General features: G+C 38.0%; 2 protein-coding genes across 2 annotated transcripts in view; both read right to left on the bottom strand.

Annotated features, from left to right (window-relative positions):
- LOC131684057 (uncharacterized) overlaps positions 1-27,709 on the bottom strand; it is a 249,954-nt gene that overhangs the window by 150,466 nt on the left and 71,779 nt on the right. The window lies entirely within an intron of this gene.
- Positions 2,228-3,828, bottom strand: LOC131684058 (neo-calmodulin-like). Its single transcript, XM_058966584.1, has 3 exons — positions 3,189-3,828; positions 2,794-2,997; positions 2,228-2,736 (listed from the first exon to the last, which is right to left on the bottom strand). Exons 1-3 carry the CDS (start codon positions 3,556-3,558, stop codon positions 2,579-2,581), a joined length of 732 nt encoding a protein of 243 aa, XP_058822567.1. The 5' UTR covers positions 3,559-3,828; the 3' UTR covers positions 2,228-2,578.

The raw sequence follows: 27,709 nt of genomic DNA, 5'->3' as shown, positions 1-27,709 counted from the left end.
CCCATATTCAAGGGTTTTCCAATCCAAATCTGAGAACAGATTTGGTGTACATAAACTAAGATCTATTGCCGTTGATTTTCTATTCAACTGAACTGGAATAAATGTTTTGGATTTATCGTTTAGAAGAATTAAATTGCTATCGTTTATTAAGTTCATTACTATTGCTCCTTTCGCATCTGTAAAGTCATTGCCCCAGGCATAGTGGTGGGCATTAAAATCTCCTCCGATCAACACTCTGGAATAAGGCTTTACCAAATCAAAAATTTTTGAAATATCCGACTCTAACTCGGTTTTTAGAATTGAGGGCGCTATATACAATGTGACCATAACCATGTCCAAAGCATATACCTCTATTGCTACTGCTTGAGTAGCGTTTGAGAGTACTGGCATCTTAATTGTTTTATAACCTATTTCGTGCTTAAGATAAATGGCACATCCACCGTAACCATCTACCCTAGAGTTTAAGAATCTGTGATAACGAGAGATGTTGTACTTGCTTGTTTGTTCTTGTGATTCGTGTGTCCACGTTTCCGATAAGAAGGCTACTGAATAGTTTTCCACAGTCAATACTCTCTGTAACTCATCCTTATTTTTTGAGAGGCTCTGTATGTTGCACTGCAAAAATCTGAAACGATCCATAAACAAAGAAAAATCTAAAAAATCGATTTCGTATTTCCTGTGGTTACTAATGATTTATGCTATAATGCTATCTAAATTGAAAAACTTTTTAGAATACTCTTTTATCTTTTCCTGAAGCTCTTCTGTGACCCCGGAGCATTGGATCAGGGCTGTGTAGAAGTTTGCGAGTTCACCTCGTACGTTGCGATTCGCCGTTTCCTGGGCGTCTTCATTGGCTTTCCTGACAATGTTGTCCCAGCGTTCTTTTTCGCTAACAGCGAAGGAATTGTTCAACCCAGTTCCTTTTGATGTTCCTTCTGTATCAGGATTTTTTGTTGCGATTCTATTAGCCGTGCTTGTAACTGACTTCTTGATAGCGCCCAAAGATCGTTCCTCTGTTCTGTTGCTATTGTTGCTTCTTTGCTGTTGTTGATTGTTTCGCATTGTGTATCTTCCTGTCGTCATTTGAGCAAAAGTGCTTGGTAGTGATGGAAACTCTGCGATATTGGCCAAAACGTCGTACTGATTCTGTGTTGTTATAGGGGTAACAAGCTCGCTTGCCTCTACGTATGTCAAGTTCCTCTTAGACATCATTGTTTTAATGCTTATCTCTCGCTGGCGGGCAGGGCAGTTGGGGTCCGTCGAACGATGATCCGATTTACGACAATGAAGGCATTTCACTTCATTTGGGCACTGGTCTTGTGTCTCCTCGTGTATGCGGGAACATTTCTCGCATCTCTTTTTCGATTTGCAGCTTTCTTCCTTGTGTCCGAAGCGATGACAATTGTTGCAGAAGACAAATCGACGAACGTACGGTTGAATTTTTACCGACGTCCCAAACACTTTCATTTTTTCCGGCAAACCGCTAGCACGGAATGTAACACTTACTCGGTTCGAAGCAACTTTCCTTCCATTTATTCGATCCCATCTGTTAAGTCTGTACAGATTTACTATTGGATATACGCATTCATAATCCTGTTCGATTTCTTCCATTTCAATATCCGTCGGAATACCACCGATCACACCCGTAATACAAACGAGGTGTCGCGGAATGTACACCTTGTATCCTTTTTCCACCAGTGCATCATCGCCAACCAGTAGATTTGCTTTGACCCAAGAGTTGAAAAACACGATAATTTTGTTACGTCCTAGGTATTTCAGCTCAGTGATCGCGTTTCTGTATTTTTCCATTTTTCGCAGAATTGATCCAACCGAGAATTTGTTGATCCGTTTTGTATTGTCGTCCATTTCAATGTACACTCGGAACGGTGCAGCATCCTCTGCTACATACATATAGGATTCACGTGGTTGATCATCCGCCATTTTATTGGCGTCATTTTTATTCGAGACCTTTCCTTTGTCCGGGGGCAGAACGCGGTCCCCACCCGACGCCATGTTTTTTTTGTACCAAGAACTCTTTCTCTCGGCTTTTCTGTTCAATTCCCGTAAATTAAATTTGTATGCTCAATTCGCGCTTATTCTGCTCCGCAAGATAATTTTTATCCCGTAACAATTCGTTTAAATCACGACCCGAACTAAACGAGAATAAAACCGTACGCACTCAGATATCGTTCCGCTCACGACGGCGTTAACCACTCGAATGAATTTTTTGTCTTCACATCCTGTTATCATACCTTTCAAACGGCTACATTTTTTATGTCAAAGTATTGCATTGTTTTTAATGCTTTATGATGAGTCTGATATGTGTGCATATACTTTTAAGTAACTATTTTTGATTATTTTCGATTATCTATTGATTTGGAAAATTGTTACCACTTTTACCTTTGCTTATAGTCAATAAAGCAGAAATACAATTACGAATAAGCGAAACATGTGTCCAAAGTGTAAATTTGTGTATGCATATCGTCCCTAACACAGGCCAAAAGTAGTTCATTTTTTTTTTCTAGGAACGTGTGATGCAATTCGTTGATCATCCAGTATCGCTTTACACAGTTCTAACTTAAGCATTCACATCGCAGGAAAGCGATCTCAAAGAGATAACTTCCTCTTCGTCATCGTTTTCCTGTGAGTCCTCGGGTTCGCCGAGGGCATGCACAAATTCATAGAAATCAATACGTCCATCACCGTCGACGTCCACCTCTTTGATCATGTCTTCGACTGAAATTAGATAGTACCGTTAATAAATGATATGTGGAATTTTGTCTCGCAGCTTACTTTCTTCTTCATCTAAATCCTCTCCTAGACACTGCAAGACCGCTCGCAAATCTGATGCCGTTATGTAGCCCCGATTGTGCTTGTCAAAAACGCGGAAAGCATCACGCAATTCACGTTCTTCCTGATCGGCCGAGGCCTCCGCCATGGTGTCGGTCATGTTGGACATGATGTCTACAAACTCCTCGAAGCTAACGTTCCCATCGCCTGTCATTGAAAGGTTCATACAAAGGTTAATATTAATCAAAAGCCGGGAATACTACTAGTAGACACAAAATCGGTTTGTAGATTTTAAGACAGTGTTCGATTTAATGAAACTAATAAAACTTCAACATACATAGGTATAAACTGGGCAATATTATACAGCTCATTTTGTACATGACTTCTTTCTTACTTACCATCAACATCAATCTCCAACAGCATCTCTTGCAGCTCCTCCACCCGCGCAAACTGTCCCAACGATCGCATAACCGTACCCAATTCTTCTTTCGTGATCGAGCCATCGTTGTCCTTATCGAACAGTCGAAATGCTTCCCGGAATTCCTTCATCTGATTCTTCGAGATAAATCTACGGTTCAAGCTGTAGTTGAAATTGCTGGAGGTAATCGATTCGGACGTCTGAGAGCGCCGGGCCTTAGATTGAGCTGCGGTCTGGCATGATTCGGCGAAAACATTCCCATCCAGACTGGAGCAATCGCTTGTTGGTTGCTGAGCGTGATCGGACTGGTGGTCCAGCTGGCTACTACTCTGCGTCAGTTGAGGACGCATGCTACGACTACTGACTGCTGTGCTGGCACTGGGATCTAATGGAGTTGCACCTGGCGCCTGTAGCGGATAGCTAGAGTTATGGTCGCTCTGATTGTTCTGGTTCGATTCCTGGTCACTCGGTTGATGCTGTGATGCGGTTTCCGGATCGTTGGTATTTTTCGTCTAGTGGAGGTTTGAAAGAAATACGGAATACATGATTTATTTTGAAAGGAGAAAGAGGCGTTCGTATGTACGTAGCATATAAATGAGTTGTGGTCCATTTGCAAGGAAATTTAACAACCGAACAAATGGAACCGATTGCAGTTGTGCACCAAACTTCTTCTTCTAGTTCTAGTTATTTTCCGTTCCGCCAGACAAGTGTACTCCGTCTATCTGGACTAGATATCGACCTATCAACTCAACTCATACTTCCCTTTCGGAGAAAGGCGTGATCACAGACTTTTTTCACCTCAGAAAAATCTCAACGGCCTCGGCTGCGATTGAACCCAGACCAACTGGGGTAAGTGGCAGTCACTCTCAAGGATGCAAAATGCCTACCTTTTCTGCGGCTGTAATTTTTCTGCCTACATTCTCATTTCTCTTTCGACGCTGCTGTCGTTCGCTAGTGCATGACGCGCAGCGCTGTACGGCAGTCTGTAAGCAAAGCAGTAACATGACAAAAAATACTGCCCCCAGTATAGCCACCAGACACGAGCGGTACAGCTTCTCTTTCCTCATTTTACACTTTTTAATATTTTTAATCACAAACGACGAAAATGAATGCGGTTCGTTTACGCCACGACCGGCATCAACGCTTTCGTGTGCGGGTCTCTCCCTTTGATTATACAGAGAAAAGTGTACAAAGCGAGAGAACAAACTTTACTACGCCACACTCTCACCGAGCAGTCGGAGTACAGCAGCAAAACAAAAATGTTTTCTACTGCTGTACGGGATAATGTACTCGGTTTAGCTACCGTTCTGGCAAGAGCTGTAGTGATGCGTCGCTGTAGCGGGCTGTACGGCTTGTGCAAATGTAAATATACCGAAAAAAATGTAGTTTACCGGTACCGTTGGCATCCCTGGTCACACTTACCACTCAACCACCGGCGCCGTCTGTGAACAGACACATCGTTGTTTTATTGTCTTGCTTGAAATCCATTCCATAAAAATGAAAATGACGGAACATCAATAACTATCGTGGAATAACTTCATTGAGCGCTCTCTCTCGAGCTGGTGATTACGGAACCACTTCTGGGTCAATAATAGTACCCAATCAGTACACTTTTTTATCTCGATCGGATCGGAAGCTAAATCGTTTTACTTGTTAACAGTGTAGTGAATCGAACGAACGTTCCTACCAACAGTCTGCTGCCTACATATACCGCGCCAGTGCTATAAGCAAGTAAAGCAATCGAAAAATAACAGTCGCCCTAAGTCAATGTGAACAACAAAGTACCGTTACTTTCATCGGTGCGGTATCGATAGTTTATTTCAAGATGTTTAACACTCAGCAGCAAAATTTGAACAATCTTCGGTGCAATACAGTGGCCGTCTGTTTTAAACACTGCCCAATCCGCCATAGTGTTCGCGAAGTGGAACAGTTATTAAAAGTGCAAATGCAGCTTAGACTTACGGAAGTCGTCATCATCCAATTCCACCACACTCGTAATGCTGTATTGATAACATTTAAAACTTTGGCCATGGCGGAAAGTTTTGCTATGGAAAACAACATGCAAAGCGTCATTGAGCATGACAATGTTAAAACCAAGATGCCCGTTTAAATTGACGATGATTTGTTGTGCCCGTATACTACCAATACACTCATTACAACCATTATTTCGGAATACGGAACGGTGGAATCTGTTGAGTTTGAAATCTGGAAATATATGGTTCCAAAACCGTTTTTCTTACAGGTGTTGGAATATAGAAGAAACACGAGCCTGTTTTGATCAAGATAGGTGCTTCTTTAGCAGTGTTAGAAGCTACTCAATTTTTATATACACATATCCTGCAAAGTTTTCTATAGTTGAGTTTGGCAGACAAGATAGCCAAAAGCAATCCAAATGGACAAGATTTATCAGTTTTCAAAAATATTTGATAACAACGTAGACATATCAAAATATAATTTTTCACCGATAACTGAAAATGTCTCTGGCAGCACTACTCCAGTGGAATTCAATTAGAACAATTCAGATCAGTTGTACGAATATTTCTTGTAACTATTAGCGCTAAAATGAACGGTAATAGTCATAGTTTTTAGTAACACTTACTTCGGAAGTGTTTGCTTTCCCCATGTAATAAGTATTTGGAAGCGATAGCTGTGTAGCAATAAGGCCCGCTGTGGAAAATGCGGTGAGAATCATGTGGACAATTGATGCAGTAAGAATGCTGAGAAGTGTCTTACTGTGCAGAGAATCTGCATGATATCTCGGCATGTCCCGCGTACAAACTACGCGGGGATAAACTAAAACGTTCCCTTGTGGGGTGATCCGAACGTTCTTTCGCAGAAATGCTAAAGAAAGCAACGCCACCATCCTCAACAAACATCTATGCTCACTTGCCTCCCAACGAGGGCGAGTCTGATGACCCACAAGAGGGAACATCTACTAGCGCGCCTAGAAGTTATAGGAAGACGAGGAACATTTCCTCTCCTAAAGTTCCTTGTAAAGGCCAGAAGGTATCCCTTGACGGGGCTCCGAAAGTCACATCTATTGGAAGTGTTGCAACCAAACCGAAGCAATTAGCTCCTGGTTTTGGAGGATTAAGCTCAGATAAGGAGTTCCCAGCACTTCCAGGAACATCAAAAATCCCAAGTGTTCCTTTGTTTCAGTTCGAGAGTAATCACAGCACTGGAATTATCAAACTCTCGGACATAGTGGACTGGATAATAACTTTCAATATAACTGATCCTATTAAAAGTCTTATTTTAGCTTTTCTCCATACAGTAAGAACATTTTTGAAGCAGTTGACTGCTAAATGGCCCCTCCTTTCAGCGATTGATCACTGTCTTTTAGTGGAATTGCAGAAGTATCATCCCGAAAATCGATTCCTTCAAAATTTTAATAAATAGTTTGAGTTGCGATGCATTTGCATTATGTGAAACTTGATTAACTTCAAATATAGATATCAATTTCCACGATTTTAATATTATTCGCCTGGATCGACACACCCCCTATGGAGGAGTGCTTTTGGGGATCAAAAAGCGCTATTCCTTCTACAGAATTAACCTTCCCTCGATAACAGGTATTGAAGTTGTCGCTTGTCAAGTGACAACCAAAGGCAAAGATCTTTGCATAGCTTCCATATATATTCCCCCCAACACCGCAATTGGGCACCGCCGGCTACATGACATCATAGAATCCCTGCCTGCACCGCGACTTGTTTTAGGAGACTTTAACTCTCACGGTACGGAATGGGGTTGCCTTTATGATGATAACCGTTCCTCTTTAATTCATAATATTTGCGACAACTTCAATATGACAATTCTAAACACGGGTGAAATGACACGGATCCCTCCCCCACCAGCGCGCCCAAGCGCATTAGATTTATCCCTTTGCTCGACCTCGCTACAGTTGGATTGCGCGTGGAAGGTAATCCCTGATCCCCACGGTAGCGACCATCTGCCGATCGTAGTCTCGATCACCAACAGCTCAAGACCATTGGAATCAATCAATATTTCGCATGACCTCACACGAAATATCGATTGGAAGAGCTATGCGGCCGCGATATCCGACAACGTCGAATCTACCCAAGAACTTCCTCCGGAGGAAGAGTACAGCTTTTTGGCTGGCTTGATTCTCGACAGCGCGAATCAAGCTCAGACTAAGCCAGTACCCGGCGCGAACATACAAAAACGTTCTTCCAATCTCTGGTGGGATAAAGAGTGCTCAGACGTATACGCAGAGAAGGCCGCCGCGTTTAAGACCTTCCGGAACGACTGGTTACCCGCTAGCTTTCGACAGTAAAGGGCGAACACGAAATTATTGCGACACCGAAAATGTCATGCCAATTTTCTTATAATGTTTAAAATCAAACCAAAATTTTAGGGTAGTTTTATACATATATTTACTTCAAAAATCAAAAGAAAAGCTAATCGATGGAGTCTTGAGTATAAAATTGAACGCATTTTCGCTTGATGCCCTCCATCAAAGTCTTTACAGTGTCATCCGGTACCAGTTTCTCAGTTTTTTTTCCATTTTCTTAACATGTCCTTCTCGTCTTTGACTGTCTTCTTGCTCTTCCGAAGTTCCCGCTTCATCATTGCCCAGTACTGCTCCACCAGGCGCAGCTCCGGACAGTTTGGCGGATTCATGTTCTTTGGAACAAAATCGACAGAATTGGCCTCATACCACTCCAGGACACTTTTAGAATAGTGGCATGATGCAAAATCTGGCCAAAATAGCGGAGCTTTGTCGTGCTGCTGCAAGAACGGCAAAAGGCGCTTCTCGAGGCACTCAGATTTGTAGATCTCGCCATTTACTGTGCCCTTTGTCACGAAAGGCTCACAGTCCGCAAGAGCAGATGGCCTGCCAAATGAGCTATTTAGAGGCGAACTTCGACATTTTCTTCTTCTTAAATTTGTCGTCCACATAGAACTTGCTCTTGTCGGTGAAAAACTCCAACCCCGGAGTTCGCTTAAAATCGGCTTTTATATACGTTTCGTCGTCCATCACACAGCAGCCATATTTTGCCAGCATCTTCTCGTAGAGCTTCCGTGTCCGAGTTTTAGCCGTCGATTGTTGCCGCTCATCGCGGTTTGGGAAGTTCTGTACTTTGTATGTATGTAGTCCAGCTCTCTTTTTTGCATTCTGCACGTAGCTCTGTGACATGTCGATCTTTTTAGCCAAATCACGGGTTGAGACGTTGGGATTTGCTTTAATCATCCGCTTCACCTTTCCCTCCGTCTTTTTGTTCTCCGGTCCCGGTTTTCTTCCAGCTCCTTTGCCGTGGTCCAGCGTCAACCGCTCCTGGAACCGCTTCAACACTCTGGAGATGGTTGAATGGTGAATGTTCAACATTTTTCCCAACTGCCGGTGCGACAGGTCAGGACATTCCAGGTATTTGGAAAGAATTTGTTCTCTCGACTCGCGTTGGTTCACCTCCATTTTCGTTGAATCGAAAAACACGACTTCGAGTTTGACAGCATGTAAACAATACACATCAATGAGAAAGTGTGCTAAATTTGGTTGATTTTTACCCAATGGTAAAAAAGTTATGCCCTGTTGAATGTGTCGCAATAATTTCGTGTTCGCCCTTTACGCGACGTTAGACAAGCGAATGAAGAGTTTGATGAAAGCCAATAAACGCGGTTATTGGCGCTGGTTCGTCGACGGATTAACGAGAGAAACATCGATGAGCACTCTTTGGGGAACAGCCCGACGTATGCTTAACCGAAACAGTACTAATGAGAGCGTGGAATATTCAAACCGTTGGATATTCGATTTCACCAAGAAGGTTTGTCCGGATTCCGCCCCGGCATAGAAGATCTACCGCGCCGCGCCCCCTCACGATAACGCGAACGAAACACCTTTTTCGATGGTGGAGTTCTCACTTGCTCTCTTGTCATGTAACAATAAAGCTCCAGGGCCAGACAGAATCAAATTTAACATGTTGAAGAATCTGCCAGACTCTGCCAAGAGACGCTTGTTGAACTTATTCCATAAGTTTCTTGAGGCTAACATTGTCCCACACGATTGGAGACAAGTGAAGGTCATATCCATCCAAAAACCATGAAAACCAGTCTCCGATCACAATTCCTATCGACCGATCGCAATGCTGTCCTGTATCCGGAAGGTGTTCGAGAAAATGATCCTATTCCGCCTCGACAATTGGGTCGAAACAAATGGCTTACTGTCAGATACACAATTTGGCTTTCGAACGATTGTCTTGCGTTGCTCTCAACCGAAATTCAAATGGCCTATGCTAGCAAAGAGCAGATGGCATCAGTGTTCATAGATATTAAGGGGGCTTTCGATTCAGTTTCGATCAACATTCTTTCAGAGAAGCTGCACCAGCATGGTCTTTCAGCGACTTTAAACAACTTTTTACTAAAGTTGTTGTCGGAAAAGCACATGCATTTTTCGCATGGTGACTTATCGACATCACGATTTAGCTACATGGGCCTTCCCCAGGGCTCATGTCTAAGCCCCCTGTTATACAATTTCTACGTCAACGACATTGATGAATGTCTTGACAATTCCTGCACGTTAAGACAACTTGCAGACGATGGCGTGGTTTCTGTAACGGGACCCAAAGCTGTCGATCTACAAGGACCATTACAGAATACCTTGGACAATTTGTCTGCATGGGCTATTAAGCTGGGTATCGAATTCTCCACGGAGAAAACTGAGCTAGTTGTATTTTCTAGGAAGCGTGAACCAGCACAACTACAGCTTCTATTAATGGGTCAAACTATAGCTCAGGTCTTCACAGTAAAATATCTAGGGGTCTGGTTCGACTCGAAAGGTACTTGGGGATGCCATATTCGGTATCTGAAACAGAAATGCCAGCAAAGGATCAACTTTCTTCGTACAATAACCGGAACGTGGTGGGGTGCCCACCCAGGAGACCTAATTAGGTTGTATCAAATAACGATACTATCGGTAGTGGAATACGGATGCTTCTGCTTTCGCTCCGCCGCGAACATACATTTCATCAAACTCGAAAGAATTCAGTATCGTTGTTTGCGTATCGCCTTGGGGTGCATGCAGTCGACCCATACGATGCGTCTCGAAGTCCTGTCGGGCGTTCTCCCGCTGAAAAATCGATTTTGGGAACTCTCATATCGATTGCTCATTCGATGCGATATCTTAAACCCGGTGGTGATTGAAAATTTCGAAAGGCTCAACAGAGTTCAATTCTCAGACCCGTTTCATGTCCCTGTACTTTGACTACATGGCGCAGAATATTAATCCTTCTTCCTACAATCCAAACCGTGTCCATTTCATAAATACTTCTGAATCTATTGTTTTCTTCGACACATCCATGAAACACGAGATCTGGGGAATTCCGAACCACATATGCCCTCAAGTGGTTCCAAGCATTTTTATAATAAATTCCGAGAAGTCGACTGTTCTAAGATGTTTTATACTGACGGATCAAACCTCGAAGGGTCCACTGGCTTCGGTATTTTCAATCAAAAGTTCACCGCCTCCTACAAACTCAGTGACCCTGCTTCAGTTTGCGCCGCAGAACTAGCTGCTATTCAGTATACCCTTGGAGTCATTGACATATTACCCGCAGACCATTACTTCATCGTCTCGGATAGTCTGAGTTCTATTGATGCTATTCGCTTGATGAAACATGGAAAGCATTCCTCGTATTTTTTGGGGAAAATACGGGAGCTACTGAGTGCTTTATCTGACAAATCTTTCCAGATTACCTTGGTGTGGGTCCCTTCTCATTGCTCCATTCCGGGCAATGAGAAGGCGGACTCCTTAGATAAGGTGGGTGCCCTTGAAGGTGACGTTTTTGAAAGACCAATTTGCTTCCACGAATTTTTCAGTATCACTCAGCAGAGAATCCTCGAAAGTTGGTAAACCTCGTGGAGCAATGGGGAGCTAGGAAGGTGGCTACATTCGATAGTCCTTAAGGTATCGACGAAACCTTGGTTCAAGGGGATGGATGTGGGTCGTGACTTCATTCGTTTGATGTCGCGACTCATGGCAAACCACTACACGCTGGATGCACATCTCCGACGTATTGGGCTCGTGGAGAGTGGTATCTACGCTTGTAGCGACGGCTATCACGACATCGAGCACATTGTCTGCCCCCCCCCCCCCCAATATCTTCACGAAGCATTTAGCTCTTCCTGTCTTTTCTAGTTTTAACTATTATATTATATGATCTCGTTGAAAATGCCCAACTCTACTACCACATAAAATAACTCTAATTAATGTCCCTGAATCTTTACACAATTTAATCACGCCCTCTAGTTATTTCTACTTTTAAGATAGTCGTAAAAATTTTCTCCGTTAGTTAAACATTATTTGCTCCAATAATCTCATTGCTAAAAATGTCAAACCATATTGCCATAAAAACTAAATGACCCCCCTAATCTTACGAAAATTATATTACCCCCTTGTGTAGGGGAACATGGGGAGACTTGACCAAGCACAAAATTCTATTTATGGCTATGGTGTCTTCTATTCGATTCTTAAATTTTTTTCAAAAATATTTTTATACTTGTTTCGATCCCTTAAGGTAATTTTAAAAGTTTGGAATGAAAAATCCTTTCCTTATAGAAAATATTGCGTGATTAATAAATTTGCATTAAATGATGTAATTTTTTATCAAACTTTGTATGGACACATCTACTCGAATACTAATTACTTTTAATGTACTAATATTCCATAATAATCTTTGTGAAGCCATGAAATGATTTTACATAAATTGGAACATTGGAATAGTTATTACTAGAATTTGAATGACATTGAACGCAATAATTAATGTTGGGGAGACTTGACCAAGATTTTATGGGGAGACTTGACCAAGTGGCAATTAGCTTAAGAAAGATACAAAATTGCTAATATTTATTATTCTTTGGTAACTACTGTTAATGTTAATCACGCCATAAAAAAAATCCACCTCAAACATAAGTCTTTATATTTTAGTATTAGTAAACAAAGTTAGCAATAGTAGGACTGATTTCGTGATGTGTGAACATGCAATGCAAGCAGTACAGTTAATCCTTAAACAGAAATGCATTAAAAAAATCGAAATATATCAAATGCAACCCTTTTATAGTTTTTACTGCTACCTAAAGATCTCGACAATATGGTAAAAAATAATTACAGTATGTTTTATGTCATTATGTTTTGTTATGATTCTTCAAAGTTCTCTTGGTCAAGTCTCCCCACGTCTTGGTCATGTCCCCCCGCAGTGGGGAGACTTGACCAAAAGAATACGATCTCAGAAAAACTTTTGTAACTTTTCAAAAATTAAGTTAAAAATTTTGCAAAAAATCATGAACATGCACAATAACTTTGCACATTATATCTCAATCACTTTTGAGGGATTGAAGGCCTTTTTAGAGATTTATGCAGTTTTAGCTGAAAACCTGGTCAAGTCTCCCCATGTTCCCTTATATGTATAGCTATAAATTAGCCTTAGTTTAATTTCAAAAATCAATATGTAATATGTAAGTTTTAAGTAATTTAAAATGTAAAACAAAACAAAATTGGCACCTTTAAGCTAACGCAAACCTGCCTTATCAAATAAACGAATTGAATAAAAAAAATATAATGATCGCCACAAAGGAACTTTTCAAAAAACACAATTTCGAGGCAATTGAGTTAACGGTCGGTGTAGCGAGTCAATGATTCCGCGTATCGAACACTACGTGCCGCCCTCGAGTGGTCAACAGGTCTGTAAATTGCTGTAGCTCAAGTTGCAAGGTACTAGCTTGAGCAGAGGTAGAATGTACACTGTTGCCCATTTCTGTTTGCTGCTATTGCCAGATTGCATTTAAAACCGCTTTATTGGGATATATTTATTTGTTTCTATTTATTATATTCCAACTGACCTTTTTAGAGGGTACCTTATCTTTGAAATGACGAATTTGTGAAAAAAATCATTAACAAGCAAATGAGTGACTAAAAGACTCAAATCACAAACAATCTTACCAAAAACCAGGGGCTACATTATGCAACCACTGCGAATCGACTTTTTCATATAAGCTTGTATACAATAAACCTTTCGTTTTGAGATGCACAATGCCACTTGTTAGTCTATTTTTTCTCGTGATTATCCGACTTTTAACCATTTTTTCGAATAATGACCCAATTTTACAGTTGTGAAAAAATCGATGCTGCATAAATTAGTATTAACAACCTAATCATTATTAAAATTATGTACTATGGATAACACGTTCCAAGAAAAGACCTTTGTATGAATTTTCCACCAAAATGAGAATGTTTAATTAATTTTTGCCTGGATAAAGCTCGTTTGCAACAAAATTTGGACACCTAAAAACACATAGATCTTATTCAATATATGAAATATTTCTCGCGAACATGGACGTATGTCAGTCCAACCGCAAATCAGGGATGTGTAGTTTAGCTGCTTTGTTCCACAACTTTCGTCATTTTTCTTGCGTTGATACGTTTTTTTTTATTACTTTATCTGAAAATACAACTCTTTGAAAATATTTTCCCATATTTTTATATAGATCCGAGGAATAGATCGAAAGTTACAGCGCTTTGAAGTGTGCTTTGTCTACCAAAAGCAGTGCTAACTTAAAATTTTAAATACGATTTTCTCGAATTGTCGTTTTTCTAAAAATGGTTTTTCCGTGATCACGATTGCCGAAAAACGACTCAACTGATTTTCTTCAATTTTTTTTCAATTGATCGAATTAATTTTTTTGGAAAAACGTTCCCGAAATACTCATGTACTAATGGATTTTTTTTAGTTTTTTGGGATTTTGGTTGATCTATTGGTCTTTAATCGTGATGACCGCAATCCTCTTAAATAAAAAAAGGTTTCGGGAAAAAAGCTATAACTCCGCTAATTATGAATATATTTTTATAAACTTATGCTTGTTTTTTTTTCACTGAAAAATGTACTACCAAAATAATATAAGATGTAATGAAATCATTGGTTTTTGCCTTTAAGTAAATTAAAATTTTCTTGACATTTTGCTCACAAAAAGGTATGTAACCCCTTAACGGAGAGTTCATCGATTTCAGCGATCAATATCAGTTTAAATAGTGGCCCGGATTCAGCCAGAATGGACCAAAATATAAATTAACAAAATTCTCCACGCCTTAAGCTACAACTCGCAGGACGGGTGAAGATGAAAGTTTTCATAGCTTTTTCTAGATTTAGTCAAAATGGGAAAGAACGTATGTGTCGTGCTTTCCCAAGATATAAATTAGGCAGATAAAATTTGAGCTGAACTAGTAAGAACTCGCTTGCCTATTTAAAATGAATGATTATCTAATAAAATACTGATTTAATTTATATTTGGTTCCCTATCGAAGACAAATGATAGACCCACAGATGTTTATTCAGAATTATTGAATTTATATGAAGGAACTCCAGAATTACATCCGGTGTTTGGCATTTGAACATATTAATTAACCTCATACAAGAAATACTCACCATAATCAGCTGTCTAATATCCTTGACAAATGTCGACGCAGTGAGAAAGTTGTTCACCGCCGAGAAGATTTTACCTTCCAACTTGAACGAGTTGGTTCACGGTTTAATTTGCTTCTGATTGGTACACGCTTCTGCCACCCTGACTGGAGGCTGCACTGTGGGAGGTCCACCGAGAAACTCTGGACGTTTGGGAGGCTATTGTGAAGCGGGTGATGCTTGTCTCCGTGCTTGAAGGTTTATGTTTCACTACTTCCGCCGCAGTTCTCGTTCCAGGCTTGCTCTCTAGTCAACACCGCAACAATGAGTGTCAATAATTCGCTGTTTCCATCTACACTACGATGCGGAACGTTTTATTGTTGGCAAGCTTATCTTTCGTTCCGCTACTGGAAGGCTATGTAATTGTTACTGGACTAGCTGGGGAGGAATGGTTAGTTTAGAGGGAACGGTAAAGTTTGAATTGATGAACACAAATTGGGGCCAGTGTGTACTACAATCAATCCTCCCTCGGGATGTGACGCGACGAACTGGGTTAGCAAATGTGAATAATGCGAAAGGCGCTTCTCTCGGTATTTTAAGTAGCTATCGCTGGAATTGGCATTTCTATTGCTAACTAGACACGGGTTATATCTCCCAACGACAGACTGTTCTTCCCCAGTACATCATGTCCGGAAGATTTCCCAAGGGAAACGATAACGCGATATGAGAAAAATGAATTCTTCAGGATAATCTAGATTGGAAAGTAGGGTAGTGTTTTATTAGGCAAAATTATCTTAAAGTGTATTGCTACCTGAAAACATGTTCAGCAAACTAGATTCAAGTAAGCAAAATGTATCTGAGAAGGGATATTATTTCTAAAATTTGGTCATTCCATATTACTTACAGCTACATAGAAGGAGATATTGAGTAATTAATGTTGCTTTCTAGGGTTAACGTTTGATTTTGATTTAATATGAGCAATTTGTGCGTAGTCCCAGATAATATCATTTACCCTACATCCCTGGAATCAGAAAAAACTAACTGGTTTATGCTCCAGAAGATAGGAATACGCATAAAACAGTCGTCGTATATTTAAACCTCGATTCAGAAGCATTCTTAGTCCCAGTATGATGATAGAATTTGCTGTGCAATTTCCCGACGGAATTTACTAGCATGATTGTGCTTTTGTTGAGACATTTTCGGAGATTTTTCCATCATCATTTTTCTGATGGCTTAACATAATATCACAGTACATTAAAAACTTTTACCGTTATGTATCAGACCGCAAATCCGAATACCTTTTCCGTTCTATCTATGAAATTCCATTATTCATTTTATAGCTATGAAGTAATCCTTATTAACTAACATTTTGGAACTCTACGAAGAACAGCTTTTGGGGGATAAAATTGACAATACTGGAAGTGGGATTTTTTACCTCATAACAATCGACATACCGGATACCCGCAAAATAAAATGTAAATTTTATCTGATGTGGACAATTTTGAATGCTAGGATTCATGAACTCATCCATTTTTAGACCCTGTAAAAATGAATCGGACGAATGATTCCCGGGCAGGGCCGGCGGAAAGCGTGGGTAGTATGGGTAGTACTACCCACTCGAAAATAACCGAGTGGGTAATTACTCGAAATTTTGAACCATTTCAAAAAATTTAGATGCGCAACGCATGTATCTCGCGCTACACACATTTGAAAACATCGATGTACCACAATTTCATTTGCATAAACAAACGTGATTTAATGTGAATGTAATGTAAGCGTGTGCATTGCGAAAAGGGAAACAATCCTTACTAATGGACCTCTCACCCTATGCTTTCTACCCACTCGGGTGTAAAGTGTTTCGCCGCCCCTGTTCCCGGGAATCCAAATTTCAAGGGGCTTATTTGAATATTGATACACTGTTCGTAAATTTTAATGGAACCCTAGCAATATGTAAGTCAAAATTGCAATTGCATCAGCAGAGTACGTCTTATTAGAAAAACTCTAGTAAGAGAACTGCGGAGAGAAAAACAGCATTTTTGGCAACGTATGCCCGGCATTGTATATCAACACGTCCAATGTTATAAGGATAGGAAATGTTCGATTGGATTCGTTTTTTGACAGCTAAATGTGAATCCAATCGATCCAAAATGGAGTCTCCGCAGTTCTCTTTCTGGGACCATTTGCTGATGTGACTCTGGAACGATCATTTTTGAACAGATTCACTTGGGGTCGTGAATAACCTTCAGATGGTTCCGTAACGATCAGAAACAAACTTCTGAGGAAATTGCCAGAAGTTTGACTTCCATCTCGATAGTATTTCCCAGAGCTCCAGAAATCCGGGTTCCCCGGAGCCGGTGTACTCATCTGGTAGCTTCTATCAGGGTCTAGGACCAGCAGAATTCCCTCAGATAGCCAGCAGCGAAATAAAATGCATGGCAGAATTTCTGGCTCTGCTAGCCTGCCGGCTCAAATGAAACAACCGTTTCTGTCAGACTATTTCGCCTTATGGTTATTAACGGTTTTTCCTGCCGGATTTCTGCAAGGCAATGTACTCACAACTATTGTTAATATCAAAACTTGTTGAGACGTGAACCTAACCCTGCGATGTTGACCAACTTGAATTACATGCTTTAACAGCCACCCTCGCAGGGGTCATGTTTTACAAATAACCTAACTCAAATGACATTGTGTGTCAAAACGGCTCACAGTATAAAATTTAGAAGTTCAGGAATTTTCAAATGTGAGTCAAAACTCTCATAAGAGGAGTTTAAACCCCCAAAACCCTCCCCTTGCGCATGGGCCTGATTTGATCTTTTACTTTGTTGGAGTGAGTATTTTTCTATCCGAATTATTGGAGAAAATAAATTTCATTACTCACTATTAGAAAGATTAATCATCGATTCGATGATATAGAAAGCAACGGAATGTTTAGTGATAGAGCAAATAATCGATTATCCGTTAATCGAATAATTTTTGAGAGCTTGATTAATTCATTCGAATAATCGACCATGATAATCGATTGAAATCAGTAATCGACCCAAGTAACCAATAAGCATTATAACGTAACCTAATATCTGCTTTAGATCCACATATAAAGCTGTCCTAAAAAGCCGTGAAGCCCTAAATACTTATATAATGCTGGTATTATATATGGTAACCCTGTTCTGCAGTACTAATGCTATTATATAGCACCAGCGTACAAATGTCATATTTGAAAGCCGTATATTGGCACTACTAATGCTATTATAAGCTGTCATTGTCCGCCATGGTTTGAAAAGCATTTCTTATGTTTCCTTTAGGTGTGATGAGCAAAAAGGAAAAAAAAATAAAATAAAATGTTCTGTTTAAAACCGTAATTGACTCTGTTCTAATACATTGTAATGAATATCCTTAATGGGTTTTCGTTCTCACTTGATATGAATGTTTACGAAAATTACCTTTAGTAAGTCTCGAACTGAGGTACCTTGCCCCGTCCTTCACTGTAAGTGCGCTGCGTTTGCTACCTGGACTATATTGTATATGTTCGAGTGAAATGAATATAATCTTCAAGAAGAGTTGCATAACAAATAAACCTACGGCATTACAATAGCATTATATCAGCTCTATATTTGCTCTCTAATGGCATTAAATGCACTTGTAAAGCTTACATGCTTTAAAGATCCTTGAAGCATGTACGCGTTATATCAGTTTTATATACGCATATAGAGCAAGCGATAATGCTATATGTCGGCTGTGCAGTTATGCATAATTGATGCTTATATAGGGCTTTATTGCGTTGGTTATGCTGTAATGGAGTTTCAATGCAACATTAGTGCAAATGTGTAGCCAATATACTGCAATGGCTTAATGCTTATGGTTACTTGGGGATTACTTATGGCGATTTCGCTTGAACCTGAAACTGAGTCAGGTTCTAACCCCAACCGCTGTCAGTTCATACATTTTGACAGCAGTTGGGGTTAGGAACTGACTCAGTTTCGCCTCAAACAAAAACCACATTAGTAAATCTTAGTTTGTCAACAAAAAAGGTCGCTAGACAGATTATGAAAAATTTGGAGAAGTCATGTCATATTTTTTGTTCTGCGACTTTCATTTTCAACGCACACTCTTCATTAATTATGCTCTCGATTAATTGATAGTAGCTACTCGATTTGCTCGATTATACCGAAAGCTTGTAATCGATTATTGATTTTTCGATTATTTTAGAAATTAATCGGTTATTTGCGTTAATCGAGTAAAATAAGACATAAGAGTGTTTATTCCAAGCTGAGACAAGGCATGACAATAGAGGGGGCCATTTTTGTTCCAATTTTACGTCAGAATGTTCCAGCTCCTGATTGGTTGATTCTGACTTTTTGCACCGTACGCAATGTTACTGCAGGGATGATGTTTGGCAGTGTTACTATATTTATAGGAAAATAATGTAATTACTTTTGATAAATAATATTATTATCGTTAAGAGAAAAAATATAAAAAATTAAGCAGAAATTTTGCGACAAGGTAGAACAAGTATATACCACGTTTGTTTAATTGATTTAAACAAAAATAAGACAGCAACCAAACCGTAATCTAAAGTTTGTCAGAAAATAGTTTAATCAAACCTTTCTAAACACCCATGACATGGAAAAACGATGCCCTTTATTAATATAATGGATTCAAGATACAAAATATTGCAGACATAAAAAACTAACAAGAATCGGAAGATTTCAGCAGGGTGGAAATCTGCGAAAAGAAGAATGTCGAATGAAAAAAAGAAGCCGATTGTCACGTCTTGTCTTAGATTCCAAAAAACCTCTTTAAAGGCATCACATTGTTGAAATCAATAGTTTTAATCCAATCAAAGAACGCATTTTTTGCACTTTGGGGACACTGTGAATCCAATCGGTGACTACATTGTCAATTCCAACTTTGTGAGCGGGCACGTAGATGCGTTAGTTCTTCATAAAAAGTTTGTCGCCAGTAATGTTACTTGCTTGCTTTATCAAAATTATGTGCTTATCTAGACGAACTTTCAAGATATCTACCACTGCTGTACACGCAGGAAAATTTAGCATATTTAAACGAAAAATATGTGTTATTGAATCCAATCATTTATTTATCACTTTAACGAACAAAATTATTAGCTTGAAAATATTGTTTTAATTAGAACAACAATAAAGTTTTGCTTTCAATAAAAACATTTTCAATTTCAATAATTTTCGTTTAATTTTAATAAAAAAATTGTTAATAAAGGGAACGATAATTTTTTTATTGAAACAATGAAGAAATTTCATTGAATTCAATAAATAAATTTATTGTCTCCCGACCAATAATTTTATTTATTGAATTTAATTTATATTTTTATTGAGCCCACAAATCTTTTGACATTAAAAATGTCTTACTCCACTATCTGGGGCTAGGTGTCATTCTAAAATCTAAACTATCTCCCATGTAACGAAACTATGTAAGGTTTGCACGCTTATAACTCCGATATTACTGGATGGATTTTAATCATTCATACACCAACCGATTCAGAAACACCTAACTTAAATATTGGTAATAATTTAATATCTCCCCAATAAAAGTAGACTTTTGGAAATTGGTAAAATTAAAAAGTTCGCAAAAAACGGGAAAAATACCATTCGTGAGGCAGATTTCTCAGACACAGCCGTCAAAAGAGGGCAGCTTAGTTGCTCAATGAAACACGAAAAGTTATAAATAGAAGCAACGCATGTCCGTTTAAATCAGTTGTTGCTCTTATCCCACACGAGCAACGTCGTCTCCGGGCGATGCAATAAGCGCTATCGATTTTCGGTAACGTTGGCATTTGCACACACTCGCACCTAAGTGACTAAACCATATACCATATTAGTTTATAAATAGAGGTGACGCGTACCCGTTTGAATCACTTTTTGTTCTTATGTCGAACGGGTAAGATCATGGCTGCAGCGTTTGGGCACTACAATAAGCGGTAGACGCTATGCATTTTCGGCAGCGGTGGCCGTGTGCGGATTTGTCGGGTACCAGCATGGTGTCACAGAATGATTTGCAAAGTGGGTGGGCGGGGTGGTTTGGATTTAATTCAATACGGTGTGTGCTGCTTAAGAGTGTTGCGTTTGAAAAAAGTATATTTATTTTTATGCATGCGTGTGCGTTGTAACTTGTTAATCCATGTTTACGGCGCTTTGTAGCTGCGTAGGGTAAAGAGCCAATTGGTTTTCATGTTTCATATTTCGGTTATATGTTTTTTATCAGTAAGGCATCTGACAACGTGCTTCTGTAGTTATTGCACTGTTCAGCAACGTAGTATTTTATATAGGAGAGCACACTCAGGTTTTTTACGCGGATTTTGAAATTTACGCGGTTTTCATTAACGCGTTTTTTTTAAATTTACGCGGTTTTCATTTACACGGCCTGTATCCCCTGCGTGAGATCGAAGTAGACGATGGCCGAGAAAAGTCGTGCAAATTTTACACGCGTCAAACTTGTGTTCGGAATATTCAAATAAATAAAAACAAAAAGTGATAAATGGCTAATTTCTAATCTAGCTGCTATATGAACTAAGGTTTGTGTCGCTGGGAGCAATTGTTGAGGCTTTCTGGAAGCCAGACCTGAGGTGTCCGGTAGTAAATAGTGACAGGCTTGATGAAAACGTGAAAAGGAGTAATCGGAATAAGGTCGAACTAGATCAGCTGGTGCACTGCGGACTATGCGTGGGAGACCAGGTATTTGCAGTCCTGTTGACTGCAATTACACTCATGATAATTTGTCGGAGTTAATTTGGACGTGGTAAGAGAAAGTATGATTGGATGGCGATACAAGGTAAGAGATGGGAGAAGGGACCAATGAATCAAGCTTGCAAAACTGAAGGAAATAGTACCGTAAACCGGGGTGATTTTGATCATAGGGGTGACTTTGCTCACTCCAAACTTTTTTCGTAGATTGCTTATTTGGCCCGAATAGTCTACCGAATCCATATAATTTGAAATGAGTTTTGCTCTATAACTTATAAAATACTGATTTGTTATATTTTTTGAGTATATTGTTCGGTTTTTGGGTAAAAAAAACCACAAAAACCGAAATTTTACTTTACCTTATTTTATAGTATGGTGTCTATTTTTTTTATAAAACAAATAAATCTTAGATTTTAACTAGAGTAATAAATTGTAAGTGAGTTTTAATTTTTCTTTAGGGTGGGGTGCGCTAAATTTATTTTAAATAGTTCGCTTATTTTAAAAACAATTTTCTGTAAAACTAGTTGGTCTTTTGTTCTAGTTAGGTTCGAATTATACGAATTTTGGTCACTCGAATATCACAGTAAATTGAAATACTTTTTACAATACCAATTCACATCTATTTTTAATATTTAATAGTTGAATATCTTTCCAGAATTAGTCTAAACAAACATTTGAATGAAAAATATTGACATCAAGAATTTAATGTGGGTGAACATGCAGGTTATCAAAGTCACCCCGGAATACGAAAGCGGACCCTACAACTCAAATCATTTTTGGACAAATAGTTATAAGCGAATAATTCCAGGTAAAACCACCCAATCATCTTCACTATACATCAGTACATAGTTTAAAAATGTTAAACTTGAAAAAAATGTGCTGCGTCGAAAAATATGTAATGATTACTTCCAAAAGTGATCAATGCCACCCCGGTTTACGGTACCTGTCTTTGAAACTGAACGATTCTGATTGGACGGATAAACAGTGTAATAACCATAGAGTTTTCTTTTAATGACTAAGCATTAGCGTTGACCTTACATACCAATCAGTACCCGGAATAATTTGACTCTTCTTTGCACAGTTTTGTTTCCATTGATTGAAGTTTAAAGTTCCAGCATTATGAGAGCTGTTGATTGACTATCTTAAATGTATTAGAAAATACAAACGTATGCTACATATAGATATATTGTTAATACTTTAATGCCCAAAATTAAATTCAGATTTCGACTTACATTAAGTAGCTGTTAATAATTAATAATTTTTATCTTTCGTGTTTGTGTGTTTATTTGAGGAATCACTATTGTTGTTTTGAGCCAAATAGAAAAAAAATTCTCAGTCGATTTTTAGTATCGGTTTGACCTATTGTGAAATAAACGGTATAGTTATTTGTGTTTTCCATCAATGCTCAACAAACGCGGAAGGTTTCTGTTTTCATGATCCTGTACTGCATATTAGGACATAGAAGTCCTGTATGGATTTTAGTCCAAGGTGAGTTGTCTGTTGGTTTGTATTTTTTATGTATTTTTTTTGTTTATGTTACTACTAATTAACCGATTTCGCCAATTTTCTCTATTGTTTCAGAGAGCGAGTAAGGGCGCTATAACCCTGGCTCATTAGCCAGGGCAGGGCTAAATACTTCTGTCCCATCCCGGGAACCTAGGACCAAAGGAGTGACATTAACCCTCTTAGCAAAGTCACTCCCAACGATTTATCAAACCCCCATCAAATTGAAACGGTTGTGTACGGTTGTCCACGTTTCTTCCTTATTCAAGGTTCAAAATAATCCGTTGATTAAATTATTAATTGAATGAATAATTTGATTGCCGTATAATGTTGAATCATGTTTATTTTATACGCTGCACAGTTGGCCTGGCCGCTTTAATGCTTGTGTCATATTCAATATGTGCCACAAACATTAATAATGACAAGAAAAATTGTGGACAGCAGTCTGCAGTTTTCCAGGATCCCTACATGTATTGGCTGTGTATGTGTAGACTAGACTAGACTAGACTAGACACGGCCTGTATCCCCTGCGTGGAAAATCTGAGTGTAATTGCATCGGAAACAATCACATTCCCAGCAGAACTTTTTGTTTTCTAATTTCAAACACTTTTGTTTCGTGCTGCACACAACGGAAAATTTTAAAACAGAACTTACCGTCCCAGCAGCAGTTGAAGCGGGTGTTCTTTTTCGATTCAAACTCAAGCCATGTCTTAAGCGTTACTGGACTTAAAATTGTATTCCCAGTTTAACCAGTCAGAATATCTGTCCTACCCTATGTATTTAAGGTATACAACAAATACGGTTGGGTATACTAATTTAAATTTTAAAATAAATCTGTTTTAAATTATGAAACAAACCACTGTACTGAAGATATAATTATGTCAGTCCTATTACCACATAAAACACCTATATAACATAAAACGCTGCAGAATTGGTTTAATAATACAATGTTTACACTACAGAGTTATAACACGTTTTAATAATTAGCAACAAGAAAAATGTCACCAAGATAGCATAAAAACCCGTTTTAACTGGTAGTGCGAACGTTGCATAACAATGTAATTTATCAAATAATTTCATTTTTCCACCACTAATCGATCAAGAAATACTTACACTTAAGATTGTTTACTTAAGTTCATTAGTACATTATTGAAAATTTAAATGGAAAATGAAATTTCATATTTTATGGAGAATCTGTATATTTCCGTTGGCGGGCGTGGGTTTCCTCATCACAGCTCTCAATATAGAACTTTTCTTTTGAATATACTTTCTGGACAGACCAGCCTATTTTTACTAGATGGATCAGCCAAATAATGCCAATCACCTAGTGAGATACTTGATTAATTAATAGATTACCGTTAAAAGACCTTCAATAAATTATGTTTTAATGGGGAGGGTATATAGCAAATTGTAACATATGAAAACAGGCGAGTGAACAAGAACGTGTGTCGATATGTGTGATAGATAAAAAAGCTATATTTTTAATGTCACCGTGGTCGTGTCCTGTACACAACCCTTTAATTTTTTTTTTGCGTGTATATTTCTGCCTCAGTTCTTTCGAAATCTGTAGAACAACTCAACTCAACTCACCCATTTTTTTCACTGGTGAAAATTTGTAAACATTGACCGTTTAGCGCAACCTTTTAGTCTTGTCCAATTGAGCCTAGCTTGTAGAGTTCTGTTAAGGTGTCGCTCAAGCCATATCGACTCCAATACACTAAGAAGATTAAGGATAATCATTGTGGCTTTCAGAATTATTTAAACGAAAGCTTAAATAATACAATGCAATTAATCGAAATTTAGTGTAAATCTTTTGATCTACAGTACGTAAAAAAAATTTGAGCCACTGTATGTAAAAAAATTAAATTAAAAAATAAAAGACACTTATCGTTTCAGAATTTTTGTTCATTTTTGTTGTATTGTACGAGATCAAAATCAACAAATAAAAAACTAAATAAGTTTGTCGTCGTATTAAACTGTGGCAGTCGAGTAGTAGTAATGGGATTAAATGGAAAAGGACGAGGGTGTCTTTCATTATTTAACATACTGTATTTAGCTGTTGAACTATGCTAGGCTTTCTTTCCGCTATTTTGTCTATAGTTTATCAAATTAAGTCTTTCCTGAATATAGCAATCTTCTTTATACTATAAATGCAAAAGTGTTATCTCAGCATTACATTAGAACGTATTCATGGTTCATCACCAAACTTTTCATGTATACAGTCGTGATTCGCTGGTTCGACACTTTTTAACTGGACCGCTTTTTAGTTGGACCTTCGCTAGTTGGACCATTGTTCAACTAAAAAGCATCTGAGCGTCAAAATCTCATGTCAAATTAACTTTGACAATCTATCTAACAATCTTTTACACTACTAATGTTTTCTTTGAAGAGTTTTTGACATTTGTCAGTCGGTTCAACTAGCGAATTAAATTCGTTAGTTGGACCGTTAGCCCAACCAACGAATCACGACTGTACTCCGAGGATTTCTGGCAAGGTTTCAGGTACGATTTTTGATCATGCTAGAATTTCTTCAAAAAATGCTTCAAAAGCCCGTTTGAATACCAAACACTAAACGTTTCTATTCACATTGTCATTTGATTTTAAACAGTTTTATAATTTTGTTTTTATAGGTGGTGCGTACACCGACTTAAAATTAATATAATTTCATTGTGTTTTATACTCTTGTACACAAATTGCACACTAACAGAAGTATTGAAACATTTTCTTTTGGAGTTGCATGTGGACAAAATGCAAAAACGATCGTTCAGAGATTTGTAGATTACTTAAATATTGTTTCCATTGGTTATCACAAAAGTCACATGAAACATTTTCAGAAAACGTAGCTCAGCTAGTAATATCTAATTTACAGTTGCTGTCAGTTGCTTGTATTTCAGAATGTTTACAAATAGTTGTTTTTAGTCTAAATACCTTGCAGAACAAATTACACGGCCAAACTAACATATCTTTTCCTCGTAGATTATTCATTTTGCACACGCGATATTCACTCTTTCAACCGGATTGTTCCCGCAGCTTTAGCTTGCAGAGGTGGAACCACACGCAACAAATATTTGCTAAGAACTGAAACCCTTCTATATTTCTGAGGAAATAAAACAGCTTTCCTCGCTTAACATCCCTTTGCTGTTCAACGTTTAAAAAATAAACACTTTATAACACAGCTTAAGCGGATGGGCATGAATATTGATCAATATCGAGTTTCTTTGATCAACGATTAAAATATTGATGTAATGGAAAGAAATTTGGATTGATACGTTTCAACCGTTGTTACGTTGTTTGACAATAATATTTATGCATTGATCAATACTTTGTTGACAATATTTTCGTGATAAGTATACGCCACATTGGATATAGGTTATTCGTGGCTGATATTCTAGCACAGACAAACAGACATAACCAGTCTGGGCAATAATGAGTTCCAATTTTATTTAGTAAAAGTTGTGGGCGATGTTGGGTTTTCGAGTGCAATGAGAATATATTCCGTATTTCAAACGATTTATGTTGCGTATTTCAAGATAGAGCAAGAAAAGAACTTTCCGTAAGTGTAACCCCCTAACGGGGTTAAAGTTAATTCGGTAAAAAGCACATTTTTAAAAATATTGTAATGGCGATTCAGAAAGTGTTACTATATACATTCAATTTCAAGAATAATGCCACAATTGAACAGCATTTTCTCAAATTTTCATGTCAGAATACTGAAAACAGAGCGAGTGAAGGTGGATCTTCGGAGGCCTCTCGTCGAAAACTTGTTTTGCGGTTCACATCATAACTTATCCCCAGGTGTTGACGGGAGCTTTTGTTTTTTTCTCGATATTTGAATTTTTCGTTGCATTTTGAAGCCAAATCCGATTTTAGCTAAAAAATTATATAACGCGTTATTGCAGAAATACTAAATTGAGGAATTCCACGAAGAGCCGTCCAATTTTGTAAAAAATCGTGACCGACCATCTTCGATTTTGATGAAACTTTTTACGTTGCGCCTATGTGGGAAATTAAGTATATTCAAGAGATAATCAAATCATTTTGTCTCAAGGGAAACTTTTTAAAAGGGCGTATGTGTTTTTGCGTGCACTACTTTCTAAAAAATATTGTTCAAGAACCATAATTTGTACAGCAAAACTATTCGAGAATGCGATGCAGGGCATTCATTAATCTTTTAAAAAAAATATACACTGAAAAAAAATGATTTTCAAAAAATTTATAATTTATATTAAAAATTGAAATTAAAAAAAAACCCATTTTTTAATTTTTTATTTTTTGCCAGCGAAAACCTAAATAAAAAGAAACATTTTAAGTCTAATTTCATGTTGGAGAAGTTTTCAATAAAAAAGTTTTTCTAACTATAACTTTGTACATGTTTTTCAATTTTATACTATTTTACAGACAAAAATATATTTTTTTATCGATTGTGATTCTAAATGTCATTTCAAATGAAAATGCTCTTAACAGAAATCTTCGAAAATGTAGTCGTTTTCAAGATATTTTAAAGTTTGTTTCGACAAAAAGTAATAATTCGTTAAATTACGCCCTTTTCATAAGTTATTCGTGTTTCTCCATCAACAATCGTACGATTTTCATAATAGTCATAATATATTCTACAACTTTCCTTTTTACACCATGACGGTATAACGAACCATTAAAAACTACAGGAAAATAATAAAAAATTTATTTGACTACATAGAAATTGAATTCTCTAAAAATGTTGTTTTCAGCGCCAAGCTGATAATATTCGGATAATAGTTCAATTTGTACGTTATTTAAGTCGCACATTTGAGAATTACTCTTTATTCTGGAGAAACCATAGGAGGACATAGATTTTACCTGCCAATGTTTTCTGAAGCAAAATAGTTGATACCTTTATGAAC

Source organism: Topomyia yanbarensis, chromosome 2, assembly GCF_030247195.1.
Source record: "Topomyia yanbarensis strain Yona2022 chromosome 2, ASM3024719v1, whole genome shotgun sequence".
Classification (NCBI taxonomy): domain Eukaryota; kingdom Metazoa; phylum Arthropoda; class Insecta; order Diptera; family Culicidae; genus Topomyia; species Topomyia yanbarensis.
This window is presented reverse-complemented; position numbering and strand designations above follow the sequence as displayed.